Here is a 17417-nt window from a genome sequence, read left to right on the forward strand (position 1 = left end):
CAGAGAGGGCCAAAAAGGCCTCGACCACGGTCTCGACCGAAAGAGAGGGGGGCTCTGCTGGACGCGGTTGGTTTAAGGAATAACCCTTGTTAGTCGTAAGGTTGGGTAGCAAATGTGACGTTTAAGGGCGAAGAGATAACATGTCATAAGGGAAGAGATCCCAGGACTCAATGTGGTGGGTGACAAGAGAGGAAATCTTTCCGGCGGATGGTTCCGGTGGAACATGAAAAGGTGGGGGGGATACCTTTTTTTATCTCGAGGGTGTACTATCGTTGACAGGCAGAGAGTCAAACGAACGTTCTATGCTATCATTTTCCGTCAGCTCTAGTGATTAGCGTCATCAAGAGCTGATTAGGTCCCTCGTCGACCAAGTCAGCGCAACCAACGAGACGAGACGCTTAAAAATTCAACCGTATAGTAAAATTTCGTTGGGAAGGAGAGTGTATCCGTCTACAGGTCAGAGTCAGGCGTTCGGCAAAGTTGCCTTACTCAGACACCGGCCAGAAGGGTCAGACGCTTATTGCCGATGGCGCGGGATGGACCGAATGTTCCCACCTCAACTGGCAATTTTGCCGACAGTGCCCTCAGTGAGCTTGCTTGCCAGTTGGTCTCAGACGAGAGGCAGCTAAACTCAACGATGCTAACAACTTACAAACCTAGAACCCTCGATGGGCGGGTTTTGAGATATGGCAACTAAGCCGAGCCGTATCGTTGTAAAAAAAACTGCACTGCATAGCCCACGCGTGAGACAACAGACTCTTGGCGAGCATGACCCCTGAAGGCCCAGTAACCATTCCCGCCTGCGGGCTATCTATCGGATTTTTCATCAAGATGGCAAACCCGGTGGGCTTCATACCCGAAAGGAGAATAGCACGATATCAAGATGGGCACAACATGCAGCCACCAAGCCAGTATAAGAACCTTTTGAGTGTTCTGAGGAAGGAAAGCTACGGTTCGCTCGCTGGTCTATGCTACAGAGCATTTATCTCGCCCAATACCCGAGAATAGGGCCTTGAACCCGCCAATGATTACAACATCGTTTATCGGTCGCTTCCGCAGAGAGAGTAATGCGGCTGTCATTGGGAGTGCCCATTCGTCTTCCGCTCCGAAACATCCCTGCGCAATGGAGCTGGCAAAGCGGAAGTCGGCCTTCGTCGCCGGCGTGGGTGAAGCGAAGCATTGGACGCGAAGCCTGCAGACCTTTTTTGCCAGTTCGAGATTCTTGTTCGGCAGCCCGAGCTCGGGAAAGAGCCTGAAAAGGCCATGATCGATGGTACTTTGGAGAGAGGCTGAAGAGCATACGCCTTCAATCGATAGCTTCCCTTGACACAAGTATTCCCCAAAGTTGTACTGAGTTTCTTGGCGCAAAAATCGCAGCTTAGATAGATTATACGTGCGTGCTGCGTCTTTCCCAGTGAATGCATCAAGGAGCGCAACGTCGGGAATAAAGGAACCTCCAGGCAAAAGTCTTGTGTCCAAGATATAGATCCAGATATCGGACGGGTCGTCGGGACGCCCGTTTTTGGGCATGATGCTGCGATACAGTGCGTATTGAAGGGCGAAAAGTAATGAGCTCGTCCAAGACATGAGGTTGTCACCATCCCGAGCCCAACCGCGAAGGTGACAGTTGAGCATCTCGGCTGCTTCGTCCGGAGGCATCGAGAATATGTCGCAGTCGGATCCAGCGTGACCACAGAGAGCAGCTCTTGACACGACAGATTTTAGAGATGTTTCACCTGAGGTGCTTGGTGCATGGACTCTGAAAAGGTATCGCGGGATCTTCTTCAGAGCTGAAGTAGCATCCCCATATGAAGGGCCGGGTGTAAAACGCACACAGCCGCGGGTCATGTGCTGAGTGGGAGCAGAGTCAATCTTGGTGGCCATTTTGAACACACTTTGGCCTATATCAGACGTTGAGGGGTTATTTGTGGTGTCGTCGGTGTAATAAGGTAGGCTTTAGACGATGTTGTTTTGGGTGAGAGATTTGCTATTCACAACACCAGTTGAGTACCGAACATGGATGATAAAGCACGAATGAAGATGAACTTGTAAGAACAATCGTCAGAATTATATGTGATTTGAAGACAAAGTGTAGAGTGATAGGCATCCGGTCGGCAGTGACAAGTCTTGTTTATGATTCCATGTGATGTGACGTCAAAGTCCTCTGTTGCCCGATTCTCCAGATTGACGGCCTCCTGCATCGTTTTTTATGCATGTAGGCAGGCGATGACGGATACCGCAGGCGCGATAGGCAGCCATGCCGGTTACTGCGGAATGAGTAAGCTGTTGCAGCTGATAATCGCAAGATGAACGCCTCTTCGTCGTTGGTTTGGAATATCTGCCTTCGAATAAAGACATGTCTTTTAACCTCCACAGGGTGTTAATGGGAGGCTCTTGACATCTTCGGAAAGATGTCTGGGCGGCAGGATGGAAGATGCTCGCTTCGTGTGGGGACTGATAAGATAAGGTTAAGCTATCGATGGAAGCCGGGAGAGCGCCCGCCTCGGTGGTACCTTCGGAGATCCCTTTTCTCCGCATTCCGTTAGGCTTCCGTCTGTTCCCCAGCAAATCAGAGCGTACCGCCTCGGCACTGTGGGGACGGAATGCTGGCAGCGAACCTCTTCAGCACCGAATCGGGCCACGGTGCCCCCTGGCAGTGGCAGCCCATTGGGAGTGGGACGTGCGGCCTCAGTGAGGTCAGTGCCTGGCTTGCCTGGCCCACACCAGAGCTTCAACACCTTCCACTGCTATCTGTCCAGGGGAATCGCAACCACCACGAACAACTTGCCTTTCATCACGATCCATTCTCCACCTTCCTCAACGACCGCCAGCTCAACTCGCGTCTTCTGTACGACCGCCGACGACCATCCTGCATATCAGCGACATTGAACGATACCCAGCGATCCTATTTCCAGCCTTCGTTCCGTCCCTAGTCCGTCGATCCCCCGGCACCTCCGTGCTCCCGAAGTCCACGACCCTCAACCACCTACTCACCTTTACCCTGCAATCCTGGCTTCCCCGGCCGGGCTAGCTGGCCGAGGACGTCCAGCGCCAGTCGAATGAATGCAACCCCTAAATCCATTCCTCGCTGCCTTCTTCCGAAGCTCCCTACCCTCACAGTGTACCCCGGTACATCACCACATCCTCCTGGTCCCGACCACCGATGTCCTCCTCACATGTCGCGAAGTCGAGAGCGGCTCGACCTTCCACGAGCTCATCACTTCGGAGGAGTTCCTAGCTAGTCATGTGCTTCGCATTCCCGCCGCAAATACAACCTCTGCTGCGGGTGGGAAGGACGCGGCGCAAAACCTGCGCGAGCTGAGGGGCAAGGCGAAGCAGTATCAGACCATCAATGGTCGCACGGTCGTCATCAAAGATACACACGTCTACAGTAACAAAGGTGCGCCTGGGTATGCAATACGAAACCGCCTGTGACTGACAATTGTATCCCAGGCTTTAAGTCGCTTGCGCAAGCTCAATTACTGAACGATTCGACATGGTATCCCGACCTCCTTGAACCCCGCCAATGGCTGATTTACTACATCTCGCGGCCACTGGTGGGCGTATGGGAAGAGAACAAGATCGAGCCTGCCATATTGGTGGAGGGAATGGCGAGGAGGAAAGCCCTCGAACAGAGCCAGGCGGCGGCTGCTGAGAACGGCGAAGGCGCCATGCTTCCCCGGAAGAAGGACATCAAGAGCTTCCACGACCTCCTCAACCATTTTCCTATCATCGCACGACAGATGCAACCTGGATTAGAAAAGCTGTTTCGAGAGTTCACGACCGTGTTCGAGCGACCGCTCCCGCCGCCCCCTTCGGCGTTACGCATACCCGACCCCGAGCCCGACGGACCTATCACTACGGCCATGAGGAAGGCGCGGTCCAACAGCATGTCCGCAGCAAGGCGCCCCAATGGGTTGACTAACGGTCTCCCCGTGACGGAGAACTTCTACGCCGAGGACGACGAAGATGTAATGAGGGCTTCACTGGAGACTGCTGTCACAGCCGCCATCGACTTGTTCCAGGGGGTTGACAAGCAGCAACTCTCAATGCTCGGCGCTACGACCGACCTGACGGGACCTCTGGTCGAAAGACTCATCGAAAGATACGTCACCGAGAATACACACCACCTCCTATTTCCACGACTCAGTGCATCAAAACGACCTTATGATCTCGAGTTGGAGGCCAAGATTCGGCAGATGGAGTTCATTGATCTATCGCAGCTTGGCATCTCCATAGAAGGTGGTTCGCGAGGGAAGCACGAGTTGACGATACAGCTTGGTCTGGCCGTGGAGGAGTTCAAGAAGACAGCGAATGCCATGAGCCCACAAGAGATGCTCGATCTGCTCCTGTCGACCATGAAGCTGGTCACTCATTTGACAGAGTCTTCACGAGCGCAAGCAGCCTCTTCGACCGAGAAGCCTACTTTGACAGTTAATGCCGACACGCTAGTCTCGCTGTTGCTCTTCGTGGTCATCCGAGCACAAGTTCGGCACTTGCACGCTCGGCTCATCTACATCCGTCACTTTATCTTCATTGATGACGTAGACAATGGTGAGATGGGATATGCACTGAGCACCTTCGAAGCTGTCCTCGCATATCTCGCACTAGACTCGTCAGGATTGCGAAGAGCCAGCCGACGAAACAAAGCGTTATGGAATGCTACTTGCAATGGAAGCCTTGACGACTTGAAGAAGATCATGGAACCAGACGAGAACGCCATTCTCGACGAAGACCTTTACGATTCGCCAGAATCAAGTAGACGCCCCTCTCACAGCTGGAGCTTCACCAACGGGTCTGCCTCAAGGAGATCGTCAACAGCAGTCACGATCTCGGATCGCTTCTCATCAGGCTCTGGCCTGAGCCACGTTTTCCCATTCCAGGCCGAGGATGATGGCAGTGAGATTGACTTCCCTTTACCGCCACCGCCTCGCAAGGTCAAGAGGGTTGCCATGGATACACGAAGCATGTCCAGCGGCTCGGAGATCTCGTACCACTCCAGAGCGACCAGCAATGGTACCATTGGAAGCGTCCTTGAGGGCGACATCACTATCGATCGTCTTTCGCAGACACACAATGCATTCGGAGAATCAATCTTGATGATGGCTGTGCAAAACGAAAGGCCCGATGTTCTGCGGTACTTGCTGACGCTGAGCGAGTACTATCCTCTTTCTGTCATCCTAGACGACATCAACAACGAAGATACAACGCTTTTTAGCGCTGCGGTCCAGCTGGGGCATACGGAGCTGATTAATAGTATTCTCGACTTCATTTCGAGACTGGCGGCAAGAGAGCGCTTAATTGAGTATTTTGCTCAGCAAGACATTTGGGGGCGCAGTTGTGCGCATTACCTGTTCCACGCACCGTTTCTAATTTCTCGGATCGGGAGATTAGTCCCCTGGCGGCAAAAAGACAAGAATGGGCAGACGCCGCTTTTTGCACTCTGCAGGTCGTATGACCATATCCACTACCGCGAAATGGTGGATGCCGGCCTTGATGCGGCCACGGAAGCGCAGCGTGACGGGCTTCCGCTGCACATTGACGATCATGTGGACGCCAAGGGGAACACTCTGCTTCACATTGTCAACGACCCACAGCTGGCACTCAGAGTGCTCCAGCAATGTGATGTCGATGTCAACGCCACGAACGAGAAGAAGTTTACGCCGTTAATGGTTGCTAGCAAATATGGCAGGCTGGATATGGTCAGAACGCTATTTGTGGACGCACGCGTCGATGTTGCAGCCCGAGAAATCCGAAGCCTGACTGCCGTTGAGTTGGCCAAAGATGACGACATCAGGAATAAGATTGATGACCTGGCACTCTTCAGCATGCCCCCTGGCGCGGATGCCCGTATCACCGGTGTCGTAAGGGCCTTTTTCGTTGAAGATGCGACCATTCGGCTGGTCTTGAAATCGGCAGCCCCAGCCGACCACATGAGCTACACCGTTACCACAAGCCGCAGGAATTTGTCTGATTTTGAGCACCTCGGCAACTTGCTGGCGCTGGAGAACCCGGCGTCCTGGATCCCGGCGGTGGCGGGTGTGCGGTCGCCCTTCCAGATACCTTCGAAGCCGTCTAGAGCAGTGCTACGAGATATCCAGACTAGGGCCGACTGGTTCCTCAAGATCATGCTCAATCACCCCACATTCGCAACACACGAGATGCTCTGGGAATTCTTCCTGGTGCCTGATATCCAACTAGGCATGATGGAGCAGAGGAGTAACCTGAAAGCTGAGACGCGAGCCGAGAAAGTGCGGGAAGAGTACGAGCCCGTCAAGGATGTGCGAGAGGTCGAACAATTCGTCGATCATGCAAGGGAGATGGTGCGGAGTGTCAACTACTCGACTAAGAGCGTGGCAAGAAGGGTCAATTCCATCGCCATTGTTGCTTCAGGTAAGTTTTTTTCTGGTAATCAAATAGTTCTGGTCTGGACTAACGAGAGCAGATCTTCATGACGCATCACTCCTGCTGCACCGCGCTGTTTCGACATTGCCGTTCCTTCCACCAGCATACATCACGGCGATGGATTCTTATGTCCGTACCCTCGTACCAATGCAATCGAATCCTTACGGGATCTTCCACTCGACGTTCCTGGCATCGCAATCGACGATCCAAGCCCTGCTATCGGCTCTGTCGCGGCCGCCAGCGCAAATTACGCAGATATCGGCTGCGCGCAAGGCCGTGGAGCGAAACTACAACTCGCTCACGAGATCGACCCGGTGGCCTCTTGGGTTGCTGGATGACACGCGACAACGCCTCAACGAGGAGAGGGAAGAGAAAGCCCGCCAGTCACAGGAGCAGGTGGATGACCTCGGTCGAGAACTTCGATACTCGCAACAAGTAGTTGCTGGGGAATTAGCCGGGTGGCAAGACCTGCACGAGAAGATGGGGCGACGAGCGATCAAGGAATTCGCCAAAGGCATGGTGATCCAGGAGCGACTCCGGCTGGACGGGATGATGAGGACACTCCGGAGGCTGCGGGAAGGGAAAGCGGATCTCGAGGCGGCATTGGCAAACGTTTCAGGGCGGTCGAGTATGAGTCAATCGACGCACGAGGGGACGAGGAGAGATGCAGGTGAGGGAGCCAGCAGTGGAAGCACGAGAACGGGCGACGTGGTGGCGAATGGTGCGGGATACTAGAGGCTAGAGGCCTAGGTAGCCCTGGTTTCGTTTTGGATGGGGCGACGACGTCGACGGCCGTCTGCCTTGGGATGGCTTGGTGTGGACGTCGCTTTTCTTTGCCCTTCAACACCAAGGACCGACGCGTTGTATGCGCAAGTTGGACGCGTCTGGGGACCAGCGGTGGCTATAAGTGGATAGGTGGTTGTGGCGTGGGGCGGATGATCCGTCCAAGTCAAGCAGCGGATGACTGCAGCTGACGGAGAAGGGTTGGTGGGTGGTGTCAAGTCTGGGATGCCGCAGACCACATCACCTGCATGGAAACACACACACAACTTGGTCGTTGAAACGTTGAAACATTTTTCCTTGTGGTCACCGTCCTGCTCTCTCACACTTCCTACTTCTTCTCAAACCCTTTACCTTTCTTGATTGTCCTTTTGTGTAGCAAGGTAGAAGGACAGAGAGAGAGACACTTGTCTTCTTCCTTTTTTTCGTTTCATTTGACGGATACCCTTTTGGCGTCCTCGGCGTGGGCGTAATGATAGACGGGGGATTTGACTTTCAATGACTTTTTCTTTCCAGGGTCCCCTCCTCCACTTGAGAGCTGGGGTAAGGGACAACAGATAGACAATGGATACATGAGGATACCTACCTTCTTAAGGTACACCGCAAGGTTCAAACTGGATGAAATGATTCAGAGGTTTATGCTTGGGTAGTGGTGTTGATAATGAAGTGACGTCGATTTGGTGACGCCCATTTGCAGGGAGACAATGTAGAGTGTGAGGTGGTCATGTTAGACCCCAGCCTCCCCAATTTTCCCGGGCATGCTCCGTGGAGCGTTGGGGGAGGAAGATGCCCGCTCTGAAGTACACCGACCCGAACTGCCGGGGTATGTCGAAAAGGAAAAATTCAAAGTCCTCGCCAACATGTCCTTGCTGAAGCAGCAGGAAGATCATTGTTGATGCGTTTTTCCTCATGGGAAAATGATCCACCGTCGATGGACAACGAGATGTGAGTCACCCTTCCCTGTACCGGTTCCAATGGCCAAGAGCAACCATCATGCACGGCAAGGCTAGGTATTCGGACTAGTGGAGCTGCCGAACCGGGGCGAGGCAAGCTAGTACGCAGGACCTTACGGGAGTAGAGAAGCACAAGGGAAAGAGTCCGAAAGAAGAACGACGACGGGAGGACCATTGAATCGAGAAACAAAAGAGCGGTCGTGAAACATCCCGGGAGGACGGCTGGGCCAATGAAGCGGTCGGGACATGGTTTGAGGGATCTTTGGGGACCCGATTGGATGCCGGACTGGACCGGGGTTTGGACACGGGCAGTGGAGTCGTGGACACCATCCCGAAGCGATGAACGGGCGACGGATGGATCTTCTGAAGTTCTGGCAGGCTGAACGGACCGTGGGCGTCGTGGACGGATCTACGGCGCGTCGAGATTGGGTGGTGCGCGCGCGTGGTTGGGAGCCAATGGGATTACGAGGCGGGGGGGGAAGGACAAGAGGAGGGAGAAAACGGGCGATGGATGACAAAGGGTGGCACGGACCAGAGCAGGGACACCGCGTCTAAGAAAGGAAGGAGCACGGACTCTGCCTTACCTTCCCTTGGAAGGGGATGGAGCACGGGCCACGGGTGCGAAGCGGGAAGGAGGGAAGAGGTCAAGCGAAGGGCAGACTTTGGATGCTGACTGGATCTTGAGTGTGGCGCTTGGGGAAGAGGGGATGATGGGGACGAGGGGGGAATTCGATAGTAGAGGTAGTATCAAGCGCTGGAGTGCGGCTGTGCAATTGTTGCGCAATGCCGTGTCTCCCGTTTTCTCATCTGGTGAGGAGTAGAGTCGTACTACATCGACCGAGGGGGACGATAGCCGAGGGATGCTGTGCTTGAGGGGTTATGCGAATCATGGAGCAGAGATGCGCCAGCGATTATCATGCCTGTCGCATCCTCGTCGCTTTCTACAATTCGACGATGAAGAAGGTTCGCGAAGTAGACTGAGGTTGGACCGCCTCAATAGGTTCACCGTTCAAGACGTACTACAGTGTATCAACGTTACAGATGGCGGTTGTGCTGCGAGGCTTAGACTGCCCGCTCACAACCTCACCGAGACATGCGCGGCTACGGCATCATGCGGACGGTAGCAGCAGGCTCTGATGGCCAGTTTCCAACCTGAGGACCAAACCCTCATTGTCATTGTCAGCAGGCCCGACCTCGGGGCCGTCGAGGCTGAGGGTCGGTCAGTCGTTCTCGTACCTTTGTGTGTGTAAGGTGAGGAGGTAAGGGGCTTCGTGTAAGAGAGTGAGACTGGTCATCAAGCAAGGCGGCTGCCTCTTCCTGGAGCCCAATATCGAGGCCCACCGGTTCCCGGATGATGCTGAGAGCGCTCAGCGAGATTGAGGATATGAGATTTGGCTGTAAGCGCCGTCCGGAATCGGGAGTGGAGTGTGGTGGTCGTCATTGCTAGCCGTAGCCGCCCGGGCGGTTAATGGGGAAGCGGAGGCTTTCTGAGCGAGCGGCTGTTTCGGGAAGAGTAACGTGGGGTTCGGCTGTTTCTTTTCTTGTACGGTGCCAATTTCCGCGCGCACCTTGACGCCGGATGGTAACACTGGGAGAGGGCCTCTCAGGCGAGAGAGGGCTTCTGTTGTCTTAGTGGGAGAGACAGCATGATGCGACAGCCGCCGGCAATCTCAGTTGCCGCTCGGCTCATCTGATTGCGAGAGGGTACCTCAGGGACCCGAAGCCTCAAGGTGCTCAGGTGAGCGAGGCTTAGGTGGTGGTACTTGACCCCGGAGGCCAGGTGGTGGAAATGAGGCGGTTGATGAACTGTATCCGTATACGAGAAAAGCTTGACTGAATAGGACTGTCGAAGCGGTGCAGACTGCGAGATGTGCTGGCACGGCTTTTGCAAGGAGTGTGGACGACGAGTTGGGAATGCCCTCGCGGACGAGTCGCGATGAAGTCAATCAAGACGCGAAACCAGAGCGAGACCGAAAAGACGCATGGCATGGCATCGCATCGCATGTCACGACGACGCATGACATCGCGTCGAATGATCGTCGTACACCACACGACCGCGTCTACCTAGTGTAGGTACGCCTAGGAGGGTGAAAGAAAGTGGTGTTGATGTTTGTGTTGCGTTCGTCCCACTCCCGCCCGTTCTGCTGTGGGGGACGCTAGGAAGCAAAGCTAACAGAGTGGAGAAAAGATGAGCTAATGCACGGCCGAACCTGCCATGTGTCTAAAAATGAGTCATAGACGCTTTGCAGGGGGTGAGGAAGGTACGAAGGTGGAAACCCAGGGATTCAAGGAAAGAGCAGTTGATGCAAGACAGCTGTCGTGGACGGTGAGTGGTTAACAGCATCTTCTCAGTCTTGCTGGACGTACCGTCTCTGATAACTGAATATACACTGTTTTGTGGTCAGCCGTAACGTGATTTGGACAGTGCGCAAGTAAGCGAGCGACTCTTCCCGCAGGCTCCGCCTCCAAGGGGATCCACATTGAAAGATACGTACCCTTCAACGTTCTTAGAATGGAAGGCAGTGACGACCTCACCATCTCACCTTACCAACCCGGCCAAACTCAACGAACAGCTTCAAGTTCTTCTTCTGCATCTATGCGGCGCCAATGTACTTCCAAGTGGACTAACCTTCACACACTTTTGCCCCGTGTTTCAGATTTCTAGCTCTCTCAAGTTCTCAACGCCGTAGTGGGTCGACGACCTCACTTCTGCATTCCCAGTATGCAGCCCAAGATGCAGCATTTCATCGACGAGTCCACCCTTTTTTCCCTTCCTTCTGCAGTAGCTCCAAGCTACCCTGTATCCTGTGTCCTTTTGTGTAGTGCCGGGGTCAGACGATAGACGACAGTCTTTCTCTCTTCCTCCACCTCAACATGGGATACACACTACCTTACCGTAACTACGTAGTTGAGCATACGTATCCATCCATCTTTTTCATCAGTCGTCTGGTCTCGGCCCACGATCCGTCCAAGGGACCCTGGCATCTACAGACTACAAACACTCAAGCCGGATGCGCGCAGCTCAACCCATAGTTGCGTTGTACCGCTGCTGCTCTACCCTCCCCCCCGTCAGTTGATGGGGCCAGAGACCCAGACGTGGGCCCGACGACCTACGGTCAGTCCAAGGCTGGGACCGGGGCGAAGGCCACACGCCCTCGCTCCAGTCGGCCGTCAGTCGCGCGCCGCATCACCACCACCACATCCATTGGGCTACGAGCCTCAAACCCGAGGATAAAGATGTCCTCCCCTCCCGCGCCTACTGTCCCTTTCTGTTGGCCCCTTCTCTCTCCATCCTCATCTCGTCTCCTCATCTCCTCGTCTCCTTTGCGCTCTCGTCCTCTCATCCTCGTCTCTGTCTAAACTTGTTATCAAATTGACCATTGTTTGTTTACTATAACTCGCATTATTTGGATACCAAAACACAAAAACTATACACCTAGATCTCTCGGAACGCCCTGGTCTCGTTGAACGCGGCCACCTCGTCCCTGCTTCACAGCAACCCCCGTCTGCTTTTCCCATCGCAACGCAATCCTCAAACGCCAAAAGACTCCTGGAGCTGGCCTCCTCTCTCTCACGAAACACCACTCATAATCCCATAATCCAACCAACTCACACAGTCACAATGTCCACGTATGAGATGCCCCCTGCTTCTCGCCTCACTTACACCCCCACTAACACATCATCTCCCAGTCTGGCAGCGGATATGTCCTTCGACTTCATCTTCCCCTCGTGCGAGCCTTCCACGCCGCCGAGCTTCTCCTTCGACTCTTCTCTCCTCGACCTCCCCTACCACCACAACCCGGGCCATAACCGCTCCCGCTCAAATGGTTCCGTCTACTCCTTCATCTCTACCGCAGACTCCACACCGGACTCGGTGAGCACACGTATGACTACCCCGTCTCGTGCCTCACCCCCGATCCGCCAACACGGCCCTCTCTTGCTTCCCAAGATCCGCTCCCAGGACCAAGCCATCGAGTCGCCTCCCAAGCGCATGAAGGCATCGCCGAAGCCCCGCGCCCCGGTTCCCAGACGGGCAACCCCTGTGGCCCCCACCACCAACGCCGTCTTCCGCCCGGCTCACACTCGCAGCTTCACCAACCCGGAGACCCTCACATGGAACATGCCCTCCACCTACTGCAGCCAGCCCGAGGAGCAGACTCCTTCGTCCCTCCTTTGCTCTCCCATCATCTTCGCCGATGACATGCAATCTCGCCGTGCATCAACCTGCAGTCTTGAGGGTGTCGCCCTCGAGAAGTTCGGCTTCCCGACCTACCGTCAGATGCCCTCATACGTTCCCTCTCCTGCTCCTCAGCAGCCATCAGAGGCATACATGTTCCCCTCCTACACTCCTCGTGCGCCATCTCCCCTCAGCCTGTCCGCCGCTGCCACTCCGGACCCGACTCCCAGCACCACTCTCATGACCTACCTCACCGGATCTAACCCTGCTCCTTCGCTGGTGCGCACCATCTCGTTCCCTCTCCGGGATCCCAACACCAAGCACTTCTGGTGGGACGTTCGCCAAATCCGCCCCTGGACAACCTTCGACGCCTCCTCCGTCCTCTCTCTCCCTGGTGCCGCCGCCCTTCTCAACTGCCCCGTCCCGGCACTTCTCCTCCCCAACCCGGCCCCGACTGCCCGCCACCCAGAGACCGAAGCCGCTCTTCACAGCATCTACGCCTCCCACTACCCCCCCAAGCTCAATGCTGCGCTCGCCATCTCTTCCCACAGACCCATGCAGCTCTCTGCTCCCGCTCCCTCCGCTACCGCCAAGCAGCCCGAGCTGCTCTTCACCGCCTCTCCCGCCGGCGAGCCCGCCTCCGCTGCCACCATCTTTGGCGGCAAGCCTACCGCCCGCGTCGTCGGCCTCGTCCGCTCCTTTGACCGCTTCAACACCGGCATGCGTGTCGAGGGCAACATCAAGCGCGTAGAGTACCTCCGTGGCCTCGCCGCCCTGCACCACGCCATGCGCGAGCACTCATGCCGCTACGGCTTCATCCTCACAGAGATTGAGCTCGTCATCGTCCGCAACGGTAGCGAATCCGTCCCCCACTTTGGTCACCTTGAAGTTACCTCCGTTCAGCTTGCCGCCGTCGCTGACGATGCCGACTGCGAGGTCGGCGAGATCCCGCTGACTGCCTGCCTTGCGCTCTGGGGCCTCTGCATGATGGCTGGCGACGATGCGCCTCAGCAGCAGGGCCGCAGTGCCGTGGCGCACTGGAAGACGGAGATTGGCGCACCTGCTGAGGGCACCCGACGCAAGGCGCTGCCTAGGGATGATTGGATGCCCAAGCCGCAGTTGGCCGAGAAGCGTGAGGCCAAGAGGGCTAGAGGCTGGGTCATGCCCGAGGACCCCGTCGGCAGGAAGGAATTGGGCAAGCGCGGTGTGCGGTACGGTGCTTGCTAAGTTATGTTTTCTGCTTTCTGCGCTTTTTGGAATTATTTGTTCGTCTGCTTTTATCTTGGCGTTTTGAAAAGAGTCGCTTGGGCTGGTTCCAGACACTCTTTTCGGTGGGTGGACATGGGTACATAAAAAATAATTGGGATGGGATATGACTGGGAATGGATCATGACTGGATGATGGGTAAACCATGGGACATGTATTTACAAGGATTTTGGTAGCTGAGACGAGGGACTTTCACGAGTTGCATGACGAGGCATTCTTTCTTAGTACAGATGCAAGTTGTTTAGATGACTTGCAACTACAACCATTTTCAAATTTCAACCTGTTTATTCAGACCTCTGCACTCGACCATTGCTCAGTGATCATGATAATGTGAAGTCCATCGGTGCCCGGGGGAAAAGTGACAGCAGCTCCAAATAGACTCTTCGAGTTCCGCGGGAGTCAAAATCCGTCCGCGCGGTATTTGAAGTTTCAGACGTTCTTTCTGTGCCGTAAACCTCAGCCAGTAAGCGCGCTTGACGAGGCCAGACTCTGTCGGAACAAGGATGAGGCTGGGATCGTGAACAAAGAAAAGGGGCCTCCCGTCCGCCCGGGCCAGCCCGAGATCGTTGGTTTGCTCATGCGAGTTTCAGGGAGGCGCTGCTTTATTTATCTTTGTCTGCTCTATAATTACATTACTGTCCGCAGGAGTCTTTTTTCGTCTTTGATTGTCCCATGTTGCACTATGATTAGGGGTCGGGTGAGGATAATACCTTATATCAACAACAGCACTCAACTGACAAACTTGTTATCCATTCTTTGCTTTCCAAGACCACGTAACCACAACCTCATAATGAAAGGATTCGACCACAACAAATCACAGTAACTTCCAATCACGAGAAAATATGAAGACCGCCGCGATCGTGCTATGGAGCCTCATAGCTATGGCATTAGCCATCCCACTCGGTAAGCAAACCTCTCCCGTCCCCTTCTCCTATACATCCCACCACAAATTCCAAAATGTGACAAATGGAACTCGCGATCCATCACTGACGTGGGACACACAAAGACTCGGTGGCAGCAGACCCCGACGCCGAAATATGCCAGGCCTTCTGCGACGGCGCGTGCCCGGAAGGATGGACGAAGAAGGCGGACGACACGGGCGCTGGCGCGGCGCGGGCGTGTGCTTCGGGGGCGGGGGCGTGGTGTTGTCAGAGGTTTTTGCATTTCCCGCCGGCGTAGTCTGATCTGCGCAGCAACGTTTGGCTTGGAGGTTCTGAGAGCTGGGCTGGTGTTTCCGGTACGACTTTGTGAGGAGTTTTGGGGCCGTGGAAAAGTTCACGATGGAAGTGGCAATGACGTGGGGTTTACGTGGGGTTTTCTGTTGATACAGATACCTAGAAAGGGTATGAGATGACCAAATACCCTCCTGCCGTACAAATGGCAGCTATTTCAGCTGTTCTAGAGGGTCATATACCCATACTGAATTGGATGCAACCTCTGACATTCAACCTTCCAGCGACGAGCTTCCTCCTTGCGGCCCCGTCTCACTGACTTCACCCTTCATCAACCAGAACACCTCCGCTTATCGCCTGTCCCGATTGAAAATCGTCCTGATCCCCGTGATAGTAACCCATCCGATGACAACAACAGTAACAGCCAGCCGAATCTCCCTGACGATGTCCACGGCAGCGGGCCCGAAGTGAATGGCGTGGATGTGGTTTATCGCGCCCGAGTGCGCTGCTGAGAGGCCAAACTGTTCCATCTTGTCTTTCGTCAGCTCATCACGGTACGAATTGAGCTGTGCGAGATGGCGTGAGAGGCTTACAGTTTTGATGGTGAGGTTGAATGGTGGGTGGAAAGAAAGCGATATGGTTGAAGTTGGCTGAGTGATGGAGAACTTTTTTGTGGGGGTCGTGCATTACGTCAACGAATCATGGTTGCGGTTGGGATTTGTCGTTGAAGAAATCCTGGAGAAGTACTCCGTAATGTCTCCAATATGACGATAGAAATCTTCGATTACGATTGATGATTGGCATGGCAAATCGTGAATGGCAACTGCAGAGATACACGGAACTCGAATTCCCAATACCTTCTATCGCGTCTCGTGATGCAATCCTCGGCAGGCTGTGTATGGATGTTGCAACGGGGTACTGAAGAATGGCCGGTAGTTCTGATCCAAGACGCATACGGGTAAACAAGGATCCTCCTTCATGGAGTGCACATTCAAAGCCTAGCAAGATTGACAGGGAGCGATATCAATCGATTCAAGCTGAGCAACTCATAGCGTATAACCAGCTCACCTGAACACTTGTAGATGCGGGCAATGCTGCAATGATCAGTCTAGGCACTGACGTCGACAACTTCTCCACTTTCTCTACACTTGGTGAAATCTCTTTCCCCAAAAAATCTTCTGGCAGCAAAGAAGGATATGGCACCAGCGTCAGTTTCAAGCCGCCGCGGTGCAAGGATGAGTCCGCTTGAAGGGACAAGGTAAAAACACAAAAAGAATAACCCGAAGAGTGGCTTTGCCAATCGCGGTGAGGATTTGAGCCTCACGCGGGGGTCGAACCCGCAACCTTGAGATTAAGAGTCTCACGCTCTACCGATTGAGCTAGCAAGGCGGGTCATTTGAATTGTTAAAGGTCGAACTCAGTTCGGACTATAGGTAGCCTTTTTCGCTCTCGCAATTAGTCCCCCCGGAGGCCCAGCGATCTCTTTGCACCCAGTCCTGTTTTCGAAGCCTGGTTCCGTATTTCTTTTCTCAGTTCGCGCGAAAATCGTGACGTTTAGGAAGGAAGAGCTGGTCTGGGTTTATCTTCCCTCAAGTCTTCTGTAACGTACATCTAGGTAAAGCCAGAAATTAACTCTCTAGAACTGATGAATTTGATCCTTCCGATACCCCAACTGCTGCAACACCCCCGGCGCACTCCTCTTCCCCACAAGAGCCGCCTCCATCGCCGGCGGACCGCACACAAACACCTTTGTATCCTCCTCCTTCTTCGGCGCAACCCCGACCTCCTCCAACAACTGCTTCGTCACATATCCCTTCCGGTACGGCGAATTCGCCACGGGGTGGCTAACCGTGTACACGGCCTTGAACCTGCCGGGGAACTCCTTCTCAAATTGCTCGAACTCCTGCTTTAATAGCACGTCCTGGTCCGAGTTGACGCCAAAGACGAGCGTGATGGCGGTCTTGTCTTCGGGGTTGCGGAGGATGCCCTGCGCGAGCTGGTAGATTGGTGTGATGCCTGCACCGCCGGCGATGAGGGTGATGTGGCTGTAGCTGTTGGGCTTCCATTGATGGCCTTTGATGGCGAGGGCGAATAGGAGCTTTTGGCCTGGTGTGAGGGAGTGGATGTGTGTGCTTTGCTTGCCGTCTGGGTACTTCTTTACCATCAGCTCGAGATAGCCGGCGTCATCTTTTTGTTTGGTCAGTAGCTGTTCGTACCCGGAGTGCAATGGATGGCCTTTGGGCGATTGTTCTTGTTCTTACCGAGGGGTTGCACGGGCGTGTAAGGCCTCGCGACGGGGAGCCACCTGCCCTCAGGCCATGACATGGTCAGGACAGCAGCTGTTCTTGAACATTAACACCTTCGTCTTCTTGCACCCAATCCAAGTGACCGCGAACACTCACACGTCAATGAAAGACCGCTGACTGCCTCCCTCTGTGGTAACTTGAACCGCAATCGCTTGGTGTTGTGGTTCACATCCTCCGAGCTCTCCAACGCAAGCGACACAAACGCAGGCCCCGCCCCAAACACCTTTGGCGGCGCTCCAGACTCAGCAGACGCGCTGTTCACAAACAGCCTCGAGTACGCCGCCAGGCCAATGCCCCCAGCTGCGAAGGTAGCCGCAATGGTCGCCGGTCGCACACGGCGTAATGGTACTGATGCCAT

General features: G+C 54.6%; 6 protein-coding genes and 1 non-coding gene across 7 annotated transcripts; 3 read left to right on the forward strand and 4 right to left on the reverse strand.

Moving 5' to 3' along the window:
• Positions 1-489: 489 nt before the first annotated feature.
• On the reverse strand, positions 490-854 carry CLUP02_12130 (uncharacterized protein; the record flags this gene model as incomplete). Its single annotated transcript, XM_049291094.1, has 2 exons — positions 490-640; positions 730-854. 2 exons carry the CDS (start codon positions 852-854, stop codon positions 490-492), a joined length of 276 nt encoding a protein of 91 aa, XP_049148239.1.
• A 112-nt stretch (positions 855-966) lies between these two features.
• Positions 967-2538, reverse strand: CLUP02_12131 (uncharacterized protein; the record flags this gene model as incomplete). The annotated part of the gene is made up of 3 exons (XM_049291095.1): positions 967-1954; positions 2017-2164; positions 2232-2538. The coding sequence occupies 3 exons, from the start codon at positions 2536-2538 to the stop codon at positions 967-969; spliced, it is 1443 nt and encodes a 480-aa protein (XP_049148240.1).
• A 65-nt stretch (positions 2539-2603) lies between these two features.
• CLUP02_12132 (uncharacterized protein) lies at positions 2604-7140 on the forward strand (the record flags this gene model as incomplete). Its single annotated transcript, XM_049291096.1, has 5 exons — positions 2604-2848; positions 3105-3400; positions 3454-5305; positions 5450-6393; positions 6446-7140. The coding sequence occupies 5 exons, from the start codon at positions 2604-2606 to the stop codon at positions 7138-7140; spliced, it is 4032 nt and encodes a 1343-aa protein (XP_049148241.1).
• Positions 7141-11760: 4620 nt separating this feature from the next.
• CLUP02_12133 (uncharacterized protein) lies at positions 11761-13542 on the forward strand (the record flags this gene model as incomplete). The annotated part of the gene is made up of 1 exon (XM_049291097.1): positions 11761-13542. One exon carries the CDS (start codon positions 11761-11763, stop codon positions 13540-13542), a length of 1782 nt encoding a protein of 593 aa, XP_049148242.1.
• An 881-nt stretch (positions 13543-14423) lies between these two features.
• CLUP02_12134 (uncharacterized protein) lies at positions 14424-15265 on the forward strand (the record flags this gene model as incomplete). The annotated part of the gene is made up of 4 exons (XM_049291098.1): positions 14424-14484; positions 14588-14699; positions 14775-14818; positions 15093-15265. The coding sequence occupies 4 exons, from the start codon at positions 14424-14426 to the stop codon at positions 15263-15265; spliced, it is 390 nt and encodes a 129-aa protein (XP_049148243.1).
• Positions 15266-16069: 804 nt separating this feature from the next.
• On the reverse strand, positions 16070-16142 carry CLUP02_tRNA233. The gene has a single exon. It is a non-coding gene; the product is annotated as a tRNA-Lys (tRNA).
• A 247-nt stretch (positions 16143-16389) lies between these two features.
• On the reverse strand, positions 16390-17417 carry CLUP02_12135 (oxidoreductase NAD-binding domain-containing protein; the record flags this gene model as incomplete). The annotated part of the gene is made up of 3 exons (XM_049291099.1): positions 16390-16940; positions 17015-17092; positions 17156-17417. The coding sequence occupies 3 exons, from the start codon at positions 17415-17417 to the stop codon at positions 16390-16392; spliced, it is 891 nt and encodes a 296-aa protein (XP_049148244.1).

The sequence above is a fragment of the Colletotrichum lupini genome, chromosome 6 (assembly GCF_023278565.1).
Source record: "Colletotrichum lupini chromosome 6, complete sequence".
NCBI lineage: Eukaryota > Fungi > Ascomycota > Sordariomycetes > Glomerellales > Glomerellaceae > Colletotrichum > Colletotrichum lupini.